General features: G+C 36.5%; 1 protein-coding gene across 1 annotated transcript; it reads left to right on the top strand.

The window, feature by feature from the left end:
* Positions 1 to 660: 660 nt before the first annotated feature.
* LOC128867328 (uncharacterized) lies at positions 661 to 21,310 on the top strand. Its single transcript, XM_054108447.1, has 3 exons — positions 661 to 979; positions 14,469 to 15,996; positions 16,146 to 21,310. The coding sequence occupies exons 2-3, from the start codon at positions 14,845 to 14,847 to the stop codon at positions 17,472 to 17,474; spliced, it is 2,481 nt and encodes an 826-aa protein (XP_053964422.1). The 5' UTR covers positions 661 to 979; positions 14,469 to 14,844; the 3' UTR covers positions 17,475 to 21,310.
* Positions 21,311 to 22,273: the final 963 nt, after the last annotated feature.

Here is a 22,273-nt window from a genome sequence, read left to right on the forward strand (position 1 = left end):
AACACAAGTGTCAATGCATCGCAGTGTGCAATAAAACCTTTAAACTGTTATATCGTGCACTCATGTTGGTGAGGGGAAAGGGATATTGGCAAATGATATTGGTATGGTTGTGTTGAAGAGCACGATTAAAGCAGTATGCGAGCGATAAGGGGAAAGTCTGTGCAATGCACTGCGCTGCAGAAAATTGATGAGGAGAGTAGGCAATAATAAATATGTTGTTTTTGCTGCAGCTACTGTTGTTGCTTTATAACAGTATAGTAGCATAAAATTTCCCCTCTTCATACTGCGCACGCAAAAAATTGTGTGCTCCTCTCAATCCTTGCATTCATATCGTCCAAGGGCCACCTCCACCAACACACACAAGTGGCACACATTCACGCAAAGAGTTTATTAGCCCTTAAAGTGTGCGTGTGCGAGCGTGGGTCAGTGAGTTTTTCGTTTTGTGTTGCTGTTTAATTTCGAATAATGCCTCAGTTTTCTTCCATTTCTCCTGCAGTGTTGCGAGTGTGATGTTTTTTATGGCCTGCTTCTCGAAGGGGCAATGCTGAGGCGCCGCATTTCTGAAATAATACGCTGCTTGTCTTATTTGCTTGTGTGGTTCAAGGGAAGGGTGTGTGTCACACTGAGAGCGGGGAAACTAAGCAATGTATGAAAAATTTGGATTGACTTGCCGCGTGCACCGACAGCGCAGTTTTATTCAAGTTTGAGCACTCGGATCTGCAACAACGCAACGTGTCGCAGAAAAATCAAAAAATTGGGAAAAACAAAAATTCCGCATACATTTATAATTAGACTATAAGATTTCTGTGACATAAAAAAAAAAAAAACAAAAAAAAAAAAAAAAAAAAACAAAAATAAAAATTATTAAACGCTACAAAAACATATACTGCAAAAACAACGAACTAGATCAATTTCGTACGATTGCGTTGAAGGAAAATTGCAGTGTACAGACGCAGAAGAAACACACTATATTTTTAAAGTGAGCAAAACTGTTATTGTACATATTTTAATACCGCCCAGTATTTATTAATATCTGAAAAATTTTACTGATTTTTGGAGTTTTACAAATGCGAATTTTCGACGATATTGAACGATATACATACATACATATGCATTTAGCATATTTATATATATATTTATACGTGGCTTTATGTTCATTGGTGGTCGAAATCGGCTGACATGAGTGCTTAAGTGTGAATACACCTATGTGTATATGCACATATATTTATGTTTGTAAATACATACAAATGAATTGAACTGACTGTGGTTGTGCTAATAACAAATGCAAAAAAGACAAAAAAATAATTGTGGCGAATTTAAAATTTAAAATATAGATGGGTATTGAAATTTGGAACACTGTATCGCCAAAGAAAATATACACCTGCGCTCAGGTATTGTGAGAAGTGCCATTTTTTTTTAATTAATTCAAAATGAAATTTTATGCGAAATGGGTTACAGTGACATTCGATTTCGAAAAACTATTTACTTGTTTCTTCTTCTTTTTTTAAAGTGCAAAAACCTTAAAGTCAAAAACAGAAAAAAGGTATACACACATACATACATATACATTTGCATAAATAAATATTTTTTCAATTAACTCCTCTGAATTTAACCAACAACATCAAAACAAAACAAAAACTCCGCTACGTAGTACATTTTTCACTCGTTGTTTCACGCCCCCTCTTTGAATGATTACCCACCACCGCGCAATCATCTAATGCGGAATACTCTCTTTTACAATTTCAACCACCCCAAACATGGTGTATTCGAAAACCACCCATCCACCCACCCACCTACTCATGTAGACCATCATGGATTCATTGCGCTTTTGCGCTTCCGACAAAATTACCTGCCAAATTGAGCAGCGTAAAAATTTGCAAATATACACTTGCACTTGCATATGTATGTATACATGGGGATATTTACATGAGCTTATATACATGCATACACATACATTTATATTTAATAAGTTGTATATCATTTATCGTCATACGTTGAGCTCCCAAGTGAACCACAAAGTAACCGACACACATGTAAAGTTGCTCAGTTTTAAAAAATTCAGTTTTTTTAATTGATTGCAATTTCATTCATATGCAACTTATTCATAAAGTGTTCTCATTATGAAATCCGTACATGGAACTAGGCGTCATCTGGTATATAACGCTACTCTCAATTAAGGAAATTTAGAAAAATCCCATTCCAGTTCGTTCTACGTTACCGGGACGACCAAGGACTGTCACTCCAGCAACATTTCCCGTACATGTATGGTGAATTTTTATGCTGCAACAACAATAATAACAAACATCCTTTCTCTTATATACACTTTTTACAAGTTAATTAACTATGTTGAGTACAAACTCTACATCAGTTCATCTTTAAAATTTTCCCGTTTCAATACTTTGGATTTTTCAAAGAAGAAACTTATTAATTAATCTTTGGCGAATCATGCACCATTAAACTGAAAGTGCACATTGTGGCAAGGGAAGGTATCAAAGAACCGTTTAAACCAATTAAATTGTATCTTACATATAGCCACATACCTATAGTTGCGAGCAGTTTAATAGTAGTGCTCCCGCCATGTATCCAGAAATGTTGACACACATTTTTAGTTTGCAAAATCAGTATTTTTTAGTTCATAAATTTGTTATCACAACTTAAATAGCAGTTTTCGTATGCAAAACTATTTGCTTTGCATGATATTGAGGGTAAAATAAAATGATAGAGCAAAAAACAGCAGTAATTGAATTTTTTCTATTTGTAGACAATTACAGCAAAAATAAAAGTGAAATAGTACTTATGTAGTTGCATTCCTTTATTTTTATGGCTGCCATACATCTGTTCTTCATGGAGTCGACAAGGCACCGACATCTTTCACGCCCTTGAATTACTTCCCACCAACCTGTATTATTTGTAGTTTTTATTTCTAAACGACTTTCTTCATATCAGTCTACAAGTTCTAATAGCCTAAATGACCTGCTTATTGTGTTGGCCACTTCATCATATGAACAAACATCTTCTGAACGCATTTCCTCCCCATGGCAATTTTAGCTCATCTTTAATTTTGGTAATTGTTGCTGTTGGAGTGGCTCTGGTAGGACTTACTACGGTAGGCAGAATTCAGACCGTGTGTGGCTAACATCAGATCGTTAAACGGCTCTGAGATTATGTTATTGATATTTATAAGAAAAAATCAACGCAGCAAATATACATAAGTATATATTGTACTACTTTGCTACCGTCTGTACAACTACTGATTGGAAGAGCGTAAAAATGTGTGTGAGGTGAATTGGCATAATTCTCTTCCGAATACCCTATGACGTGGTGGTCGAAATTACTATCACAATTGCGCGCCGGATAGTGAAACCAGATTACACGATCATTCTTGGTCCTTCCTATGCGTTTCACAAGAGACGTCCATACATTTTTTTATGGCACTGTGTTTCAGATGAGCCTTGGTGTTTAAGCGCATAAGATATCATTTTTGCGGAGGAAATTTTTAATTTTTGTGTACTTTATTTTTTATATTTTTTTATATAAATAAACTTACTACTTCACTTATCAGACTTTATACCAAATGGCACTTCTTCGGGATACAATGTTTTCCGCGATCCACCGAATTGTGATAAAATCGGGTGTTTTTTAAGAGCTTGAGAACTTAAATTCTCAGTTATCGATATCGATAGTTCAATATGCAGCTAAAAAACACACGATACGTTAATTACTTTAATACGTTGTAGATAATTAAATTACTTACTTTTGTAAACCATATGTAGCCCATTTTAGATGATGGTCAAAGAAAACTAAAAACTGCTTACAAACTGCTTAGCCGTTTTCGCCTTACAAACCGCTAAGCGCTACAAAAATTTAAATGTCGAGATATGAACCTGTAGTTATTTCAGCATTATTACTTTCAAATAGTAGTGTTGGTAAACGCATTAGCAAAAATACAAATTTAAACCAAATAGTCTCTTCAGGGAACTGAAGAAATGTTTGTCTGAATAAAACAGCATATCATTTAAGGAACGTTGAAGGGCTAAATGTGCCTGAGGCGCATAAATAATCACGATGCAATACATATCGGCCCACTGAGACTACAATAAATTATGCGTGGTATGGTAAACACATACATTTATAGGTAAAGTATTAAAGCAAGTGTGCATATAAGTACATGTGTATGTATAAATTACAGTTTGCAGATTTTTTTCATAGCCCGTAACTCAGTGCGAAAAGCTTTGCTCTGCTGTTAATAGCGGTCTTTGGCGATCAAGTTTACTCACTATCTGTTATACCCTATACATATACATTATACATATGTACACTTGTGTAGCAGCAGCAATAAAGCTTATAAACCGGAAACTAAAATCACATTCAACAAGCACCAACAAATGCTCCGCAACTGTGTTTTGTTGATTGAGCTTTTCTCGGCCTAGTGAGTGCAAAAACTATAAGTACATACATTGAAAGCAACCAAAGGCGTAGCTGATATTTTTAAAGCTTTCAAACAGAGCCAAACCTTTCTTACTGGGCATAATTTCCCCATATAATAGTGATCTTCACACCAGCGAAATTACATTACTATAATTCCTCAGTACATCTGGCGGCTTCTCTTCTTTTCTCTCTGAGAATAGTATTTTTTTTTTTTTTTTTTGTTGTGACGATCATTTTCTGGAACATTCTAATGATTGCTCCTTAAAATATAAGAGAACTTCTCCTTGGCACATAGCCAAGGGAAAAATCACTTGCACCGCAATTCGATAAGGTGAGGCTTTCCCTCTCACACAATCTTATTAATTTAATCTTCGTCAATTTTAACGGTCCTACACATTAAAAACAAACAACGAACACTAACTTTCTGTCCTAATTAAGACACGGTGCATTTTCGAAGAGAGGGAAAAAAGTAATATAAATATACGAGTATAAGTTAATGTTTGCATGTGTTTGGTTTTTGTTTTGTTTGATTTGAAAGCTAAACACGCAAAAGCAAATCAAAATCAAAATAGGTACACACCACACTTGTAAGGCGAATGAAAGAAGAAATCAGCTTATCTAAGAACAGATTTGCTTATAATAATATAACTACATACATGAGGATTCCATTTGTGGACCAACATCAAGACGCACGTCACAAATAGCAGGAGGAGCTCGGCCAAACACCCAAAAAGGGTGTACGCGCCTACATACATATATCTATATATATACACGAGGATAGGATTATTAAAATTTAAATTTTTTTGGGTATATATTTTTTTAGGTACCCTTATCGTAAATAAAACATCAAAAAAAATAAGACACTAGCGAACTTTGAGATGGAAGTATTCTGCAAAAAAAAGTAGAAGAAAAAGAAGTAATCGTTTGACACCAATGAGGTTTCAGAGAGCGGGACTTTTTGAACATAATGCTAGAAAAGTGTGTCCAGTATAATCATAGTCGCAAAAACCGAAATTTCATCGATAAAGAAGCGAAGCGAATGGGTCTACTGGTGAACGAGGCCAAAACGAAGTCATTAAGTAAACAGTCGACGCACAAAAGTCTTGGCACCCACGTGACAAATACCGCAGGTGATGAAACCATGATAACAATAATCGCGTGGCAGGCTTTCACAACAGTGAACGAGAGCATCAAAGGACGGTGGACTAAACTTTTGACAGCCGACTTAGAGCTATGGCTGAAACGACCTCATGGGGACGTTGACTTCAAACTCACGCAATTCTTCACGGGCCACAGTTACTTCCGCAAATATCTCTAGAGAATGGGCAGAGTGGAATCTCCATGCTGCCTATACTGTGGAGATGTGCGCACCATAAATTCTTTGTGTGTGAACACTTCGCCGCCTCGCGAAGAAATGTGCAGTACAGAGTAGAGAACATTGGGCCGAGCAACATCATCGGGGCAATTACCTCCAGTTAAGGACGCGAAGCAAGGAACAGAAGTTGTCTGTTAAAAACAGCCTAAATAAACGCCCCATCTTAGAGAGAACATTCCAGCGGCTCACATAGGGCGCCTCCTTATCTGAAGTAATGCTATCGTAGTGTCGGATGCGGGGCAAACGCGTGGGTGGTAGGAGTTCGAGTTTTAGTTCTTAGATGAGTAAGTTTTAGTGGGAGTTTTGTTTGTTGTTGTAGCATCATAAACATTCCCATACGTGGAATGCTACGGGAGTGACAGTCCTTGCCCGGATATAAATCCAGGTCATTCCGGTAACGTAGAACCGATTGCAGTTTGTCCAACGCTGTTCTAGTTTGTTCATCCTTTCCGAATAATAGAATTTGTCCAAGCCTGAAAAATAGTACTTCCTTTCTGCAATCACCTCCTTCTTTGAATACAATATTTTTGCTGTTAGCCATTTCTTGAAATTGGGGAACAAATAGTAGTCCGAGGGAGCCAAGCTTGGAGAATAGAGGAATGTGAAATGAGTCAGAACCCTATTTCAATTAATTTTGCGACCACAACTGCTAAGGCGTAAGCTGGTGCGTTGCCGTGATGGAAAAGGACTGCAAATTTCCCGTTTTTTCACTCAACTTCCTCGATTCAAACAAATGCCGAGCTGGCTGAAACTTGGTGTGTGTTCTTTCGAGATATGCTGCTAACTAAACATAACCTCGATATGCGCCAGCAGTACCCTCTCTCAGACTTTGCACGGACTTTTCAAACGGCTGTCGTAGTTGCTGTGAAAGGGTATTACCAAACTAGCGGAAGTTAATCAGAAAGGTTGTTCACAGTAAAACAATTTTGCGGAATTGAGAACTGCCAAACCGACAAAATGTGGGTGTTATTCACGAGCGAGTTTCTCCGCTAGCGTCATGCACTTGCTTTATTTATTGTTACGTCACAGCCAGAATTACTCTCATGGTTGTCGCAATCTTGTAATCTATCAGTCTGGAATAATTATAATTATAATAACAAAAATAACAACATTACATTTTTGTTCTAAATTTAAAACAGTTCAAGGAACTACTCTCTGCGTATAGCCTTTTTTTAATCATAACGTCAAACATGGTGCGACTAATAGCACATTGAAGCGCACCTAATCGCTTGAAAGTGTTAACATTTATAATACGTCTTATTGTTTCAATTCTTAAAATCTCACAACCTAATTCGCTCAGCAACACGCAAAAGTTAATCCGATTTGATCACAGATCGTTTCTTCTGCGCCCGCTAGGCTGTAAAACATCGACCTTTACGCATGCGCAATACGAAAACTATCCCAGCAGGTCACTAACGTCATAAGAATGTCTACCCGCTACTGCATTTTATTGCGCAAAAAATACCAATAGCGCAAACAATAAAAAAATTGCGTTCTTAAACAAAAGAGATCTTACAAATTTTTGAAAGGATCCCTTAAAGCAGTCAACCTGATAAACTGACAGCCTGACAACCTGACTGCGCACCTATTGTTTGGCTGCGTTTGTCTGCATTTGTCTGCATTTATCTGCATGTGCAAAAGTTGTTTTTGTTTTTGCGTTCATTTCATTGCGTACATTTTTCATCAATATACTGGCGTTCGTCTTTTCTTTATTTGCACCCTCCATCAATTATTTCCTCGCACACGCACACGCACAATTCTTGTCAAAAGAAAAAGGTGAAAATCGCAAAGGAAATAAAAGGGAAATCAAAATGAAAAATTCGAATGGTTAACGCTCAAAACAATTGTGCCAATAATTTCCGAAGTGGAAAATTGTATACGAAATAGATTTTTTTCGTATCCTTATAATTTTTGTTTTTGCTTTTATGCATTCAATTTTTTACGTTTTATTTTTCCCCCCTTATTTCCTTTCGGTTTGAAGCTCCTCAATTCGATATGTTAGAAAAAGGAATATTCAGCATTGTTTGTCAAGTTATTGCGAAATACTAGCGATGCATATTACATGCAATTTCTCAAATTTCAATCGCACTTGCTTCCTTCGTCGATCAGGCTGAACGTTTCAATATCAGCTCGCGCTCTTGGATCTTTATTTACTTATTGTTTGTTTGATAAGATCGCTTAGATAGAGCTCAACTTACAATTGTTTGCCTTTATATTCCATTTACGAGTATATGAAAGTGAGTATTGGATATTCCTGGCGTGCTAAGAAAATGAATAGGTTTCGCACATTTGTAGGTATGTGTTTCCACGACAATAAGGCCTTTCACCGCAAATGCGTTTCATCGATATATTTTTTTGTTATTCGTTGATGCATATCTTACCCACACACGTTTAGTAAGACCAATGTCTTTTAAAAAGTTGTTCCTACTGATTTGTGTCGCCACTGGTTCGCCATCGACCGATCCTCAAAAACATTTTTGCGTTACATACATAAATGTTTTCTGCACAGTGTGTGATTTTTGTATTCTTGCCGAACTAAATTAACTTCTTCGACCCAGTCATTTGATATATATGTATATATGCATGCGTCTTTTGAAAGACCCTTTATTAGGATGTACATATGTAGGTCCCTCCGTCACGCACCAACCCTTTCGGCTACTCGGCCGCTGAATAGTCTTTAAATATCCAAGTCAGGGCGTATCGAAACAAAATAATAGATAACAACAGCATAAAAATAAAATTTGCTTGTATTTTGTTTTTCCAATTTAGAGATTTGATTGTGCAAATTTAATTGAGAATATAAACAAACAAACGAAACCCCAAAAAAAAACAGATCAGTTTGAAATTCAAACCACCAAATCGAAAGAAAAAAAACCAGATCAGTTTAAAATTCAAACCACCAAATCGAAAGAAAAAAAAACAGATCAGCGGCTCCTTATAACTATGAATTCGCTTTAATCCGTCTGGTGCCAATATGAAGTTGACTGACTTTTTACCACTAAATCAGCTTTCGCTGGTATAGTCCGAGAGCCAGGGGTCGATTTTACACTGCGTTTTTATACCGTTAAATTCTTGACTATACTTATGATTTAGCTTTCATGAATAACGAAAGTGGACATCAGCGGGCGTACCCGCGGTAGGTGTGATTGTGGGAGGGTACGAAACGTGTCGAAAAAAAATGTCTACCGACTCATTTATAATAATATACGTCAGTTGAACGCTATGATACATTCTTGCTTCGGCTGACGATCTTCCCACCACTATAAACGCAGCGGACCATCATTATTATATTTTCATATGTTTCCAAAATTATGTAAAAAAATTCAATCGGCATAAGTAGTTTTACTTTTTAATTTATTTTACAAGTTCACCTATTCAGCTGACGTATTTTCCCCCCTCTACGGCGCAGCTGACTATTCATTTTATTTTACTAAATGTCAACAATACAAAAAAAAAACTCAGCCGGTATTAAATGAGTTGTTAAAAAGTTTTTTTCAACACGTTTCGCAGCATCCCACGCACGTACCCACCGCTACTGAACCAGGTGACGGTTGGTTTCGCCATCCATTGGATGGCGTCTGCCTTTAGTATTAAAATCAGTCGGCATGAAATGATGAGGTCAAAATGACCCCTGGCTCCCGGACTAGTATGTGGGCGAGCAGAATTGATGTATATGGAGTAAGAACATTCCTCAAGCAGAAGATCTCCTGTGCCCGTTACATTTAAAAAAAGTTATTGATCGGTTGACATGGGAAAAGCAACATTGGGGCAAGCTTTTTCAAAACTGCAGGTGGAGCCAACATTGCTATTAATGGTGAGCGCTATAGGGAAATGGTTCCTAACCTTATGTTAGAAAAATTGGTACTAATGCCCCTATTACACGTGCTAGAATCGAACTTAAAATGAACTCTAACAAAATACCATTTGATATTGCTTTTTCCGGCCTAATGGATGTCATAGGATACTGTCGCGTCAGATGCTCGAACTTATTTTCATATTTTTTCTTTTCACTCGGATAAAGATTATTATTATTATTTTTTTTTAATCTAATTTGTTTATTGAATAATTTCATAAATTTTATTTGTTATACCCACGAGCACATAAACATAACTTTTGTATGTAACAGCAGAAAGGATGGAGAGATGGATATAGACGTATGGTTATATAACATACATACATGTTATATAAACCAAAATGCTAAGAATGATTTAACGTAATTGATTATTAAAGTCAACGGACATCGCTCTTGAAAAGCAATAAAAAATACTTACATACATATGTACATTTTATATCTACTGCGAAATTACGTATTAGCACAATTGGATACGCTAATAAAGCGAAAGGACGCAAAATATTAATATTGTTAAATATTAAAAATAACTGGTTATAACAACTCTTAAAGTAAATAATTCGAAACAAATAAAGACATAAGTATACATTCATACGTAAATAGTAGTTGCGGAAATAAACAAAACGGCAAACTTAGCTTACAGCAACTGGGAGTAATGGGAGAGTGTCACAGGTGCCGAAAGGGCATACGAGGGGAAACTGGTATTCACTATGCGGGTGGGTGTGGGAGAGTTTATCATAAAACACAAGCGTGTGAAGATAGAGATGAATACTGCCTGCAAGGTTAGTGAATTGCCCCTTTTTGAAATTTATGTGTGACGATTGTGTTACGAACATATCTAATGTGGATGATGCACTTAAGCAGATGCTCTCTATATCAAATATCAACAAAATACAAATTCGCGAACAGATAATAGTAATAGAGAAGCTAATAAGCAATCACAATAAGGAGATCATTGCTTTATTGGCAAGCAATGGCGCAAAGAGATTAAGAAAGCAAATAAGGAGAAAGACGATCTAATTAGGAGGGTAGAAAAATTGCGCTCGGTTAATAAAGAGTATTTAGTGAAATCTACTGAAAGCCTGTCAAAACAAAGAGAGGAGATAATACAGGAAGCAAAAAAAGTTGGGGAACAGAATAAAAATTAGGAAAAAATAAGGTGTCTTATGCAATTACTTTGAAAGGTGCCCCACGAATTATTGTCAAACCGAGATCTAAGTAAAAGTTGGTATAAGAAAAATCAATTTATAGAAATTGATGCTTATATGAAAATTAATAGGGCGAAAGGCAAATATGGATCGATTGTTGTTAGGGCAAACGACATTTCTGAAAAGAATAATATTAAAAATGTCATACTTTGCAGAATAAGTTAAATTTGAAGGTTGCATGAAATCAGTGAACCCAAAATCGTTTAATCAGAAATTAAAGTCATCTATGAGTGAGGAATATAGTGATATTGAAATAGTTACGATACAAAAAATAACAAAATGAATTTCGTAAATATACAAACTTAATAATAATAATAGCTCAAGATGCACTTTTAATGCAATTATTGGCATTGACCATGAGAAATACTCTGAAGCGTTAAAGCATGCAAAAATAAATATCACTTGATGATCAGAATATAAAAATATGCTATAAGAGTTTGAGTTTCAACCACAACCTAAACACCTGTACTAAGAAGTTGAAGTGTGGGCGTTGTCTGTTTGAGCATAAATCCGGTCAATGTGAGGTATAAGAATTAGGTATAATTTTAAACTTCTGTATTGAAAATCTACAGCAGGAGTTGCCCTATAAAGGCTAAACAATAAGGCGGGTCGATTTAAAAATCGCTCATTGCTCTGTGAAAATCGTATTCAAGGGATCAAAATAAGAAACTTTGCCGAAGAAACATTACCTCTAAAACGAATTCTGATGTCCCCCAATTTGGGTGGAACGAAAAATCGTACTTTGACCTATTTCAAGTGCTCCAATCGAGTCCAAATGTATGACCGACCCCCACTAACTTTGGACGGCCGATCCACCCATGCCAGTGGCACACCCCCTGGAACTCCCCTGGGGGATTCCCCATACAATCATTTCAAAATATCACAATTTATCGCCTTTACATGAGCAAAGAAACTAAAAAGTTCGGCCCAAATTGGGGGACATCAGAATTTGTTTTAGAGGTATGGTTCCTTGGGCAAAGTTTCTTATTTTGATCCCTAGAATATGATTTTCACAGAGCAATGGACGATTTTTTTGCCTCCCCACAAATCGACCCGGCCTTCTAAACAAAGTACAACGAACTGCCAGCAGATATAAGGAGCTCCAACGGCTTACAAAATTTTTAAAATAAGCCACTGCAAAATTCCAACTAATATGTAGTTCCTTGAATATCAAGCCTAGTCCTTACAACAGTTTGTGTATTTTTTATTTTTTGTTCATTTTTTGGCTTAACAACTAACATTGGATATATACCTTTTAAAGCATTAGCATAATACACACTCATACTATTTTCTCTTTATTTTGGCTTGTAGCCTTTAAAACTTCACTTATGAGCTTACTTTTTTGTGCATAGCCCACTGGTTGAATTATCTGCTCTTGTTATTTGCTCCCATTTACCAATGCACATGCTCCTACTATTTTTTTTATGATTTCGAAACTCTTTTTACTAAAATGTTCGCAGCCTGTAAAAGGCTTGGTTCGAACCACATTTAGAATTTCTTAGTTGTTTTCATTGAAAAAAGTTAAACAAATTAGCGCAGAGAATGTTCAGAAACCTGATTCCAAAAAATTCAGCACTTAAGTTGGTATATATGTATATAAATATGTAATATATATAATATATATGTAATAAAAATTGTCTTCCACCAAAAAATGTAACTTCAATAGATCTTCACAGCTTCTTGTGCTCAGTACAACATTTATTAGATCAACATTTTGAATGCAATTATTGCTCAGTAAAAATGCATGTCAGTTGCTTATACAAATGAAAAAAAGAAACAATTTTCGGGAAATCATCTGAAAACTGTAAATCAGTTTAAAAAGATTCAATACCGTAATATATGTGCCTATTTTCGTGGCCATTAGTACATTATACGTATGGTATATGAACAACCATATGTAGATATGTATGTACGAGTACATGCATGGAAAAAGTGAGAGCATTATCAAGTGTAAACTGTACTTTAACGTTAGAGTATCTTACAAATTTAGTTCTTGCTTTTGGTATCTTAATGTCACATATGGTGCTCTTTGTCAGTTGCCACCATTTGGAGACTACTTGAAACTGCCAAGCACATATACACACATGTTGCATTGGACAAGTTATATGCTCGCACATACACACGCGAAGATGCGCGTAACCAAACCTTTAGCAGAGGGGAAAAATCAAATATTAAAAAAAATAATTGAAACAGAAACATCTTGCACGAGTACCACCAAACAGACAGCGGAAGTCGCGCCATTTTAGGAGTTTCAGATAACTATTTTGAAATCGACATGCAAATGCAGGCAAACTATTATTCAGGTTAATGTGTATAGTCGTATACATATGTGTGTATGTGTGTATGTATGCACAAAGTTATGTGTGTATGCATAAATAAAAAATTATACCAGCCAAGGAAAGAGAGAATTAAAAATGTCCACCCCCAAAAAAGCAGTACTTTTTAGCAAAAATTAGTACACATAAAGGTATATATGTACATATATATATACATATATGGGCTTACATACACTTTGATGGCTCTCATTTCCACCACCATTTTTTGAGTGTATAAAACATAAAAAAAAACTTAATACAGCAAGTAAAACAACAAACACATCATACATTTTTTAATAAGTCAAATATTTATATACATACACACATATCTATGATATTTGACATATAAACAAATGAAAATTTTAATTTGTCCAAGCTTTATTTTACAATTTGTCTTAATCTGTGTAATTACTATTAAATATATACACACATATGTACACGTATTATGCGTTTGTTAAATCATGACTATTGAACTTGCTTTGGATTTGCAAAAATAAGGTAGACAACTCATATTTTGGGCTTTAAATTATAAATATTACTGTATACGAGTATCCTGACTCAATACCCTAGTCAAGGCATATACATACGTACATATATGTATATATTATTAAGATAAACAAATATTTTGCTGAAAGTCTTAAAATATCACCTCTATCAACTAGGTGATTTTTTGTAAAAAAATATTTTAAAAATGATTTCTTTTTATTAAAAAAAAAACTCTATTGTTGAAAAACTTAATTTGTTTTAATTAAAAAACTAAATTTGTTATTAAAAAAACTCTATTTTTGGAGCTAACGTAAATCTTAATATTATTCCGAAATATTTTGCAAAAGTATCAGTTTTATAATTTTTTTATATTCTCCCTTTTTTATATGGAGAGTAATACATACTAACATGCATATGTATGTATGTATGTAATTTATCACCAATAACCTGGAAGGCATTAGAAGCGGCTACATGAAATTAGAAGCAATAAATATTGCTGTGTACGCATATGTATGTATGTATGTGTATATACAAATTTATTAGAAAAAATATTAATTTCAAGTAGACTCGAATAAACTTTGCAATTTGCGCACTTGTTACAGTTTGTTTCCATTATGAAAATTGAAGCCAACCTGGATTATATTCGCAATGATGTAGAAAATTTCAAATTTGAATAAAATTCAGTTCAATTTTTCAAGAAATATTCGCAATATCAACGTTTAAACAATTTCTTTATCAACTACATTCGTACCATATAACAGTTTCAAATGGCTATTTTATGTATTTTTCGTGTGTGCTCTTCACAGGTCCACTAATCAATTGCAAAGCTTTAAACTGGCTCTCAAAATTCGCAAAAATCTCACCTATAATTCATCTACATCCTCATCGCCTTCATCATCCGCCATCGATCCCAATTTTGCTTTCTCATCCGCATATAATCCTGAAATCACCCTTCCATCATTATCATCTTCGCTTTTGCCGGCATCATTGCTAAGTACGACATTTCAGAGTCTCATACCATACGCCATTGCAGGCATCACGCCGAGGCCGCATAACATTCTGTCGCCGCCGTCATCAACAATATTGCCCCGGACAACAGCACCTCCGACTTCAAGCAGCATTACCAGCACCGATTGCAGCCCACAAACGACCGCTGTCACTGCAGTCACAACATACACAGCCATGGGTGGCCCCTACCCCCCATTACCGCCCACAATTGAGGGTCAAACATATTGTTTACGTTGGAATAATCATAAATCTAACCTGGTCGAAATTCTCGATGCGCTTATAAAGGTTGAGAGCTATGTGGACTGTACGATTGTTGTCGACGACCAAGTGCAATTTAAAGCGCACAGGGTAGTGTTAGCCGCCAATTCGCCATATTTCCAGGCCATATTGCAGGATGTACCAATGGATCATTGCAGCATTATTTTTCCCGGTGTGAAAGCATTCGAAATGCGCGCACTGCTTGATTACATGTACACCGGTGAAGTGAATGTAACACAGAGCCAAATACCCACTATAATGCGTATTGCCGAAGAGCTAGAGGTGAAAGGACTTTTCGATATGGCCGATCTGAAGGAGAAGTTTAACAAACTGAGCGAAGAGCATGCGGGACGGTCAAGCCATGGTTATCCATATGCGGCTACTAGCGCGTCATCTCTAACAGCGCCTTATGCCATGACGGCTAGTTCAACATCCGCCCAGAGCCTACCAAGCGGTGAGCACAATGGTGCTAAAGATCATGGCGTCGATTTACCAATGCCACCACAAAAGAACTCATCATCCGTGATCTCAACGTCCTCAAACATATCGCCATCGGCTGCAACTTCCAGCACCTCCTCGCCACCATACGTTAACTATAAGTCCCCATACTCAAATTTATATTCCAAATCTCCTGGCCCCTCCAATAGTGGTGGGTCTGCTGGCACCGAGAGCGCAGGACAATCTAAGTCCTCGAATACACCACAGACACCCACTCATTCACAATCTCAGCCATCAAATGCCGAACGTGGCCAATGGCCATTATCGCCGTCAGCAGCAGTAAGCCTGTTGGGCTCTGTCTACGATTCTGTGCCGGATAATCCGCTAAAGCGTAAGAAGCTTTCGTCGATGACCTCAATGCTAATGAACCGTGACACCCCTATTTTACGTAATGTCTTGGCTCAAGCCAATCCCGCCGACTCATCCCAACCAATGTCTTTCTCATTGTCTGGCGCAACTAAATCAGAAAAATCAAATGTCGACAAAAACTCGCCTCATACTGGATCATTGACAGGACATAATAACAATCACGGTCATCACTTCAACGGCGCCGACTACAACAGCGATAAGGTCAGTAGGTTCCATGGAGAACTTAACACTCAAACCTATTAGTTATACTATAAAATGTTGATATCCTATAAACTCCTTTTATTTGAGCAATAGGTAAAAAAGCAACAAATGTCCTTTATTTATTTTTTATAATTCTACTTCCCTTACAGAAATATCCTGATGAACCGCATTCACCCTACACTGATCGATCTTTCGATGACGATGGTTACGATGCAAAGGGCAATTATGCAGGCGGAGGGTTTAGTTCCAATGCGAATCAGAAACCGGAATGGAAACGCTATAAGCAATACACACGCAGCGACATTATGTCAGCTATTCAGTGTGTGCGGGAAGGTATGAGTGCGCTGCAAGCCTCACGCAAGTTCGGTGTTCCGTCTCGCACACTGTACGACAAAGTTAAGAAATTAGGAATAACCACGGGACGGCCAATGAATCGCACCATGAAACGTAGTCCTAGTAACGTAGAGTCGTCCACCGCTTTTCCGTACCCACACGGCTATGGCGCTGAGCCATTAATGTCGTCTATGCATGACGGACGCAACGATGAGCGTGAACCTAAAGATCACCATCGTGCTGAGCACCATCACATTCCTCCTCAGCTGCCGCATTCGTTATTAGATCACGCATTACTGCAACAGGCCTTGGAGAGTCGAGGTGGAGACATTGCAGGACGGGGCGCACTGTTGCTGGCGGCGGCTGCACACGCTGCCGCCAATCGTATTTCAACAAGCCCAGGTCCCAATGGGCCTAATGCCGTGCGTTCTCCCAGTCCACCTAATTACGGTAGGAAGTATGGGCGCGTAAGTGAGTCAGATTTTGCGATGGAACGTGGACTAGATCACGATCGAGAACACGCCATTGAACGTGATGGTGCCCACAGAAATGAACGTCACAGGTTGGAAAATGAATTGGAAAATGAACAAGAAATGGCAACTGAGAGTGACCGCGAACGAGAATATGAGCGTGACCACGAAAGAGAGCAAGCACACGATAGGAGACGTGCGCACGAGTTTGAGCGCGGACAAGAGCGGGAGAACTGCGAAAGGGCTCGCGAACACAATCGGAGAAATCGACAACACTCCCGCGAAGTTGAAGAGACTACTGGCCATGTTGAAGACTTATCTGTGTCACGCAGGCGTTGTATATCGCCGCAAGAGGAAGCATTACAACGACGCACGCGTTCACCCTCATACTCGCCACCCTCACCACGCGCGGCAACAATTCCAGCAGCAGTCGAATGCAGCACAGGAGTTATTAAACTCGCCACTGCAGCATCAGTGGCTGTAGCACCTGCAGCCAATAGCCCGAACAACCATCGAAGTCGAAGCTCAAGTCGGAACAGTAACGGTCTGACGATTGCGGACAACAACAGCGTTGATGAGTACAACAACGAATCAAACTCCACATTAGAAGCAGCAACAACAATGACAACTATAAAACGCGAGGTCATTAGTATCGACGATGGACGCACCGACTGATTAATGCTATCCATGGCGTGGCACTACGCAACCGATACTTGTTACGAATCATTGTTTCTGACCCGTTGACTGTCTGCCATACAAACCATGCAATGCATGAACAAGGCTGCAGAGAAATGGGGAATTGACATAACATAGCATAGCATAACTTTAATAACTTCTTAAGTAAGCTAGTTATGATAAAATTATGATCTTATATAATGTACACATATACGTTACTGCAATAGTGCAATAAGTGGATGGAGCAATGGGCAGTACTAAAAGAAGCTTTAAGTGAGTTCCCAAATGTTTTTAACGTATGTAAGGAACAGCAAAATATGCGGAACGTAGTAGAGAATTACACAAGTTAAACTTTTTCGTGAACCTAGTAAATATGTTTTAAATATATATATATACATTTTTTTTTTGTTGGCGTAATTTAGTTAAATAGCAAGAATTATGTTTTTACGGAATACGAATGGGTTTATTAAAAAACTGAAAGCCAGATATTCCTTAAAAATGCATTTGCGTTTCGTTCAAAAGGAAAAAGAAAGAAAATAAAAAGGAAGCTACTGTTGTCGGAATCACCCTGTGCCTAAAAGTAGACTTTTATAAATAAAACTGAGATGCTACACGTTAGATATGTAGTACTAAAAGTGTAAAATTAGATTTAGAATGAAACAAACAAAGAAGTGAGTATAGGACGTAAAATTAACCTCGGCTCAGACATTTTTATGTAGAACATAATGATCATTTGTTCACCCCACAAAAAAAAAATGAAATGCCACTTTGATGCGTGTGCTAACGTAGAGACAAAACTCACCACCGTTTATATCTTTAAAAGAAGAAAGCTTACACAAGACTGAAGAAGGGATGAAAGTCCGGAAAGCGGAAATGCAGAATCTGGAGAAATTAAAGAAAATTTCACTCAAAATCGCAGTTCGGTTGAAAAATTGTGCATATGTGCATGCAGAACAGCGAACTTCTAGAAGAGAGAGGAGACAACCACAGAACGTCAAAAACAGACCCATCCCAACACCAAAATTTGCAAACAACATTCCCCATTCAAAATATTAATTAGTTCTAAAAGGTACAAATCCGGAACCAATAGGTTTTTAGTTGGGTGAATGTTGGGCTCGAGTTATGATAGATCAGGGTTGAGTATGGAATTTTCGAAATTGTAACAAATCCTCTTAAAAATTATATTTTTTGTAATAAAATTGTACTCATTTTTGTTTTTGTGATTAATTAATATCTTCATTTGAAAATTAGTTTTTGTTTTTATATAAAAATAAGCATAAGAAAACACAAAGGATAATAACCACGGTATCGTTTACGTTTTCAGTAATGAATTTAAAATTAGAATGACACCAGTTGTCTGCCAAAAAGCTTTTAGTCCACGGTAACGTTTTCTAAACTAGTTTCACCGCTTTCTAATTTCCATTTTCATATTGGCTTTAATAAAATCTTTTGTTTTTACTATAGAGGGGACTGAATCATTGAAAAAATATGTTAAATTCTACCATTGCAATACAAAAATAATGCATTATTTATCAAAACTGTATCCGTTGTACTTAAGTACTTTCATTAGTGGTATTGTATGGAAAAAGTACAATTGCATCGAAAAACCCAACTCTGTGGTGGATGAACGAACCATTAGCAAAAACATAACAAGACAAGAAGATGCAATCCCGGCCGGTTTGTCTAACAAAACTCATCTAGAAAATTTCACCACCCAAAATCACATTAGAATTAATTCCAATCAGTTCAGAACTAATTGGCAGAGAACGTCTAAAAAAGAAGGTGCAACTTAAGTACTAAAATCTAACGAATTGGATTTAACTATGATAGATTTTGTGATGTTGAATTTTGTGCGCGAGTTTTAGTACATGAATTACACCTACTGTTATAATACGACTCCACTAAAGACCAAGGCATGGGTATGCAGATTTTGTGTTTCAGAGATAGCCAAATGTTTCCATTGGGTGTTTGATGAAAATTATATTTAAACTGTAAATCGTGTATTTAAATTTTTTATTTTGAAGTGCGATCTGCTGCAATTCTAAAATGGTGCATAAAATGGAAATTTGTATGCTGACTTTGTAATTTTATTTTGAAGTAATAACTAGTGACGCAACGACATATAATTAAAAAATCATATCTAAATTTTAGACACCTGCAGTCAATTAAATTGTCTCGCTATTGGACAACTCGCAAAACATTGTTGTCAGATTTCCTTAAGAATACAATGACAAAAGAGAAAATGTCAAGTAAATGAACACTGCCATTTTATTTTAAATTGCATACAGTGAGCTGAGAAAGTTTGAAATGGATTTGAGTTGTAATATTTGTATGGGATATGACAAGCCTTTTGGCTGGATTTTGCGCTTAAACTCGCTAGAGACAGCAAACCCAAGAATAAGCTGCGGTGGAAACGCATTAAACACTCGCTGCAATAGGTGTTTGTTTAGGTGATGATTTCTCCTAGCCGAGTTTTGTTAGTGGAACGGGCTGGCAACTGAACCTTGTTGTTTTATATGTTCTTCGGCGCAGTATCGGGCCCGTCCCGTTAACAAAACACGATAGGGAATTTGTCTTAATTAAAACTAATTGGCTCTAAATAGATTGTAATCTGGTCGAATTGGCTTTTTGTGTGCTGGATTCGCCTAGCCGAGTTCAGTTAGAGAAATGGGACGTGATTGCACTTTCTTGTCTTTGAATTTAGGTGGATAACTGCTTCAAAAACAGTTCTGTATTATTCTATTGCATGCCTCAAAAGTGGATTTCCTAAACAAATGCTGAAATAAACGGTTGTCCTCGATAAATGTAATGAATTTAAAATAAGAAAATTACACACATAAAGCCTTCTTAGGCGAGGCGTTGTGCAAAATGAAATGCCATTAGTAAACTTTAGAAGCTATTAATTGTCATATTTGTGTTTAGTGCTTAAAGAGAATTTTCAAAAACAAAAAAAAAATAGTTTTCAAAACTACACTCAAATCAATTTGTAATCTTTGAACGTTGTATGCCAGTGATTTGTTTATAAAAATATCCACAGACTAGTAATTAAGCTAAAAAAAATCTGCTGCACTATTTAGATGTCTACTTTTAATTTAGTATTTTTTCTTAAATTAATAATAAAGTCGCTCAAGTATGTAGAATATATAAGTAAGTATAGTTACCAACTAAGTGAATATACATATTTACAACAATTCTACCTCAAATCAAATATAAGTACTGCGGCGTTGTAAAGTCCTTGTGGGCATGTGCATACATACTTACATATGTATGTACTTACATGAGTACAGATGTTAAATTTTTGTTTGTAGCTTTTACTTTATTGTAATAAATATTTAAAAATTTTTTTTTTTTAATTTTGAAAATTCGCCACAAACTAAGTTCAATTTTAAAAGACTGACACTTACCACAAAATAATAAAAAAACATACAATAACAGAGAGGATTTCAGATGGAACATTTAGACTCCTGACGAACCAGTAAATGTTAAATTTAGTTCTATTTTCATGAAAGTTTATTCAAAAATCGACAAAAACCCTACAATGTATTTTTAACATTTCAAAAATAAATCGGAAATAATTCATAGTATAAATTCTCAAATCTTCTAATTTTAAACACACAAAGAATATTTATTCTCATAAATATTCAAAAACTGCGCTGGGGGCAATGCAATTAAAATTTGGATTGGCGTTTCGCATTCAACAAAAATTCAGATAAATTGAATTAATAAATTTAACTGTAAATAATATAAATTCAAATAGAAAATTTCAGAGTCTATTATTATAGTTTGTAAGATTATGTATCTATGTATATTATGTATGTAAGTTTATATGTCTTTTTTAAAATTTGATAAAGTAATTTGAAACAGTTAAAGCCAGAATTTGGTAAAATTGTCCTGTTTATTTTTCGTTTAAATTAAATTGTATTTTGTGTCCACGTAAAGTGTTGATTCCATTGCCAGTAACATTTCGTTGGTTAAAAACAGTTTACATACGAGTATATGCACATAGTTAGATTAGTATCCTTAATTTTTACATTTAACACGCGATTCGTAACCCGAATTGAGATTTTAGTAAAACATGTTGACTGATAAATTCAAAACCAAGAAACACAAACAAACTTCAAATAAAAAACTAAGTTAAAAATTAGCTGAAAACGCTTTTAAATCAATTATATATTTGCATACGATTTTCCTAGCAGTGGATGTTGATGTCGACGGACTGCCGGCTGAGCTATTCAACCATGGCGGCGAGGAGCTGGTAAGGTGCATGCATCAGCTCCTATGCAAAATATGGTCGGATGAAAGCATGCCTGCCGATTGGAATTTAAGTGTGCTCTGCCCAATCCATAAGAAGGGCGATCCTGCAATTTGTGCCAATTACCGCGGGATTAGTCTTCTAAATATCGCCTATAAGGTTCTAGCGAGCGTATTGTGTGAAAGGCTGAAGCCCACCGTCAACCAACTGATTGGACCTTATCAGTGTGGCTTCACACCTGGAAAGTCTACCATCGACCAAATATTCACAATACGCCAAATCTTGGAAAAGACCCATGAAAGGAGAATCGACACACACCATCTTTTCGTCGACTTCAAAGCTGCATTCGACAGTACGGAAAGGAGTTACCTGTATGCCGCTATGTCTGAATTTGGTATCCCCGCAAAACTAATACGGCTATGTAAGATGACGTTGCTCAACACCAGCAGCGCCGTCAGAATTGGGAAGGACCTCTCCGAGCCGTTTGATACCAAACGAGGTTTCAGACAGGGTGACTCGCTGTCGTGTGACTTCTTTAACCTGATGT

The sequence above is a fragment of the Anastrepha ludens genome, chromosome 6 (genome assembly GCF_028408465.1).
Source record: "Anastrepha ludens isolate Willacy chromosome 6, idAnaLude1.1, whole genome shotgun sequence".
Lineage (NCBI taxonomy): Eukaryota > Metazoa > Arthropoda > Insecta > Diptera > Tephritidae > Anastrepha > Anastrepha ludens.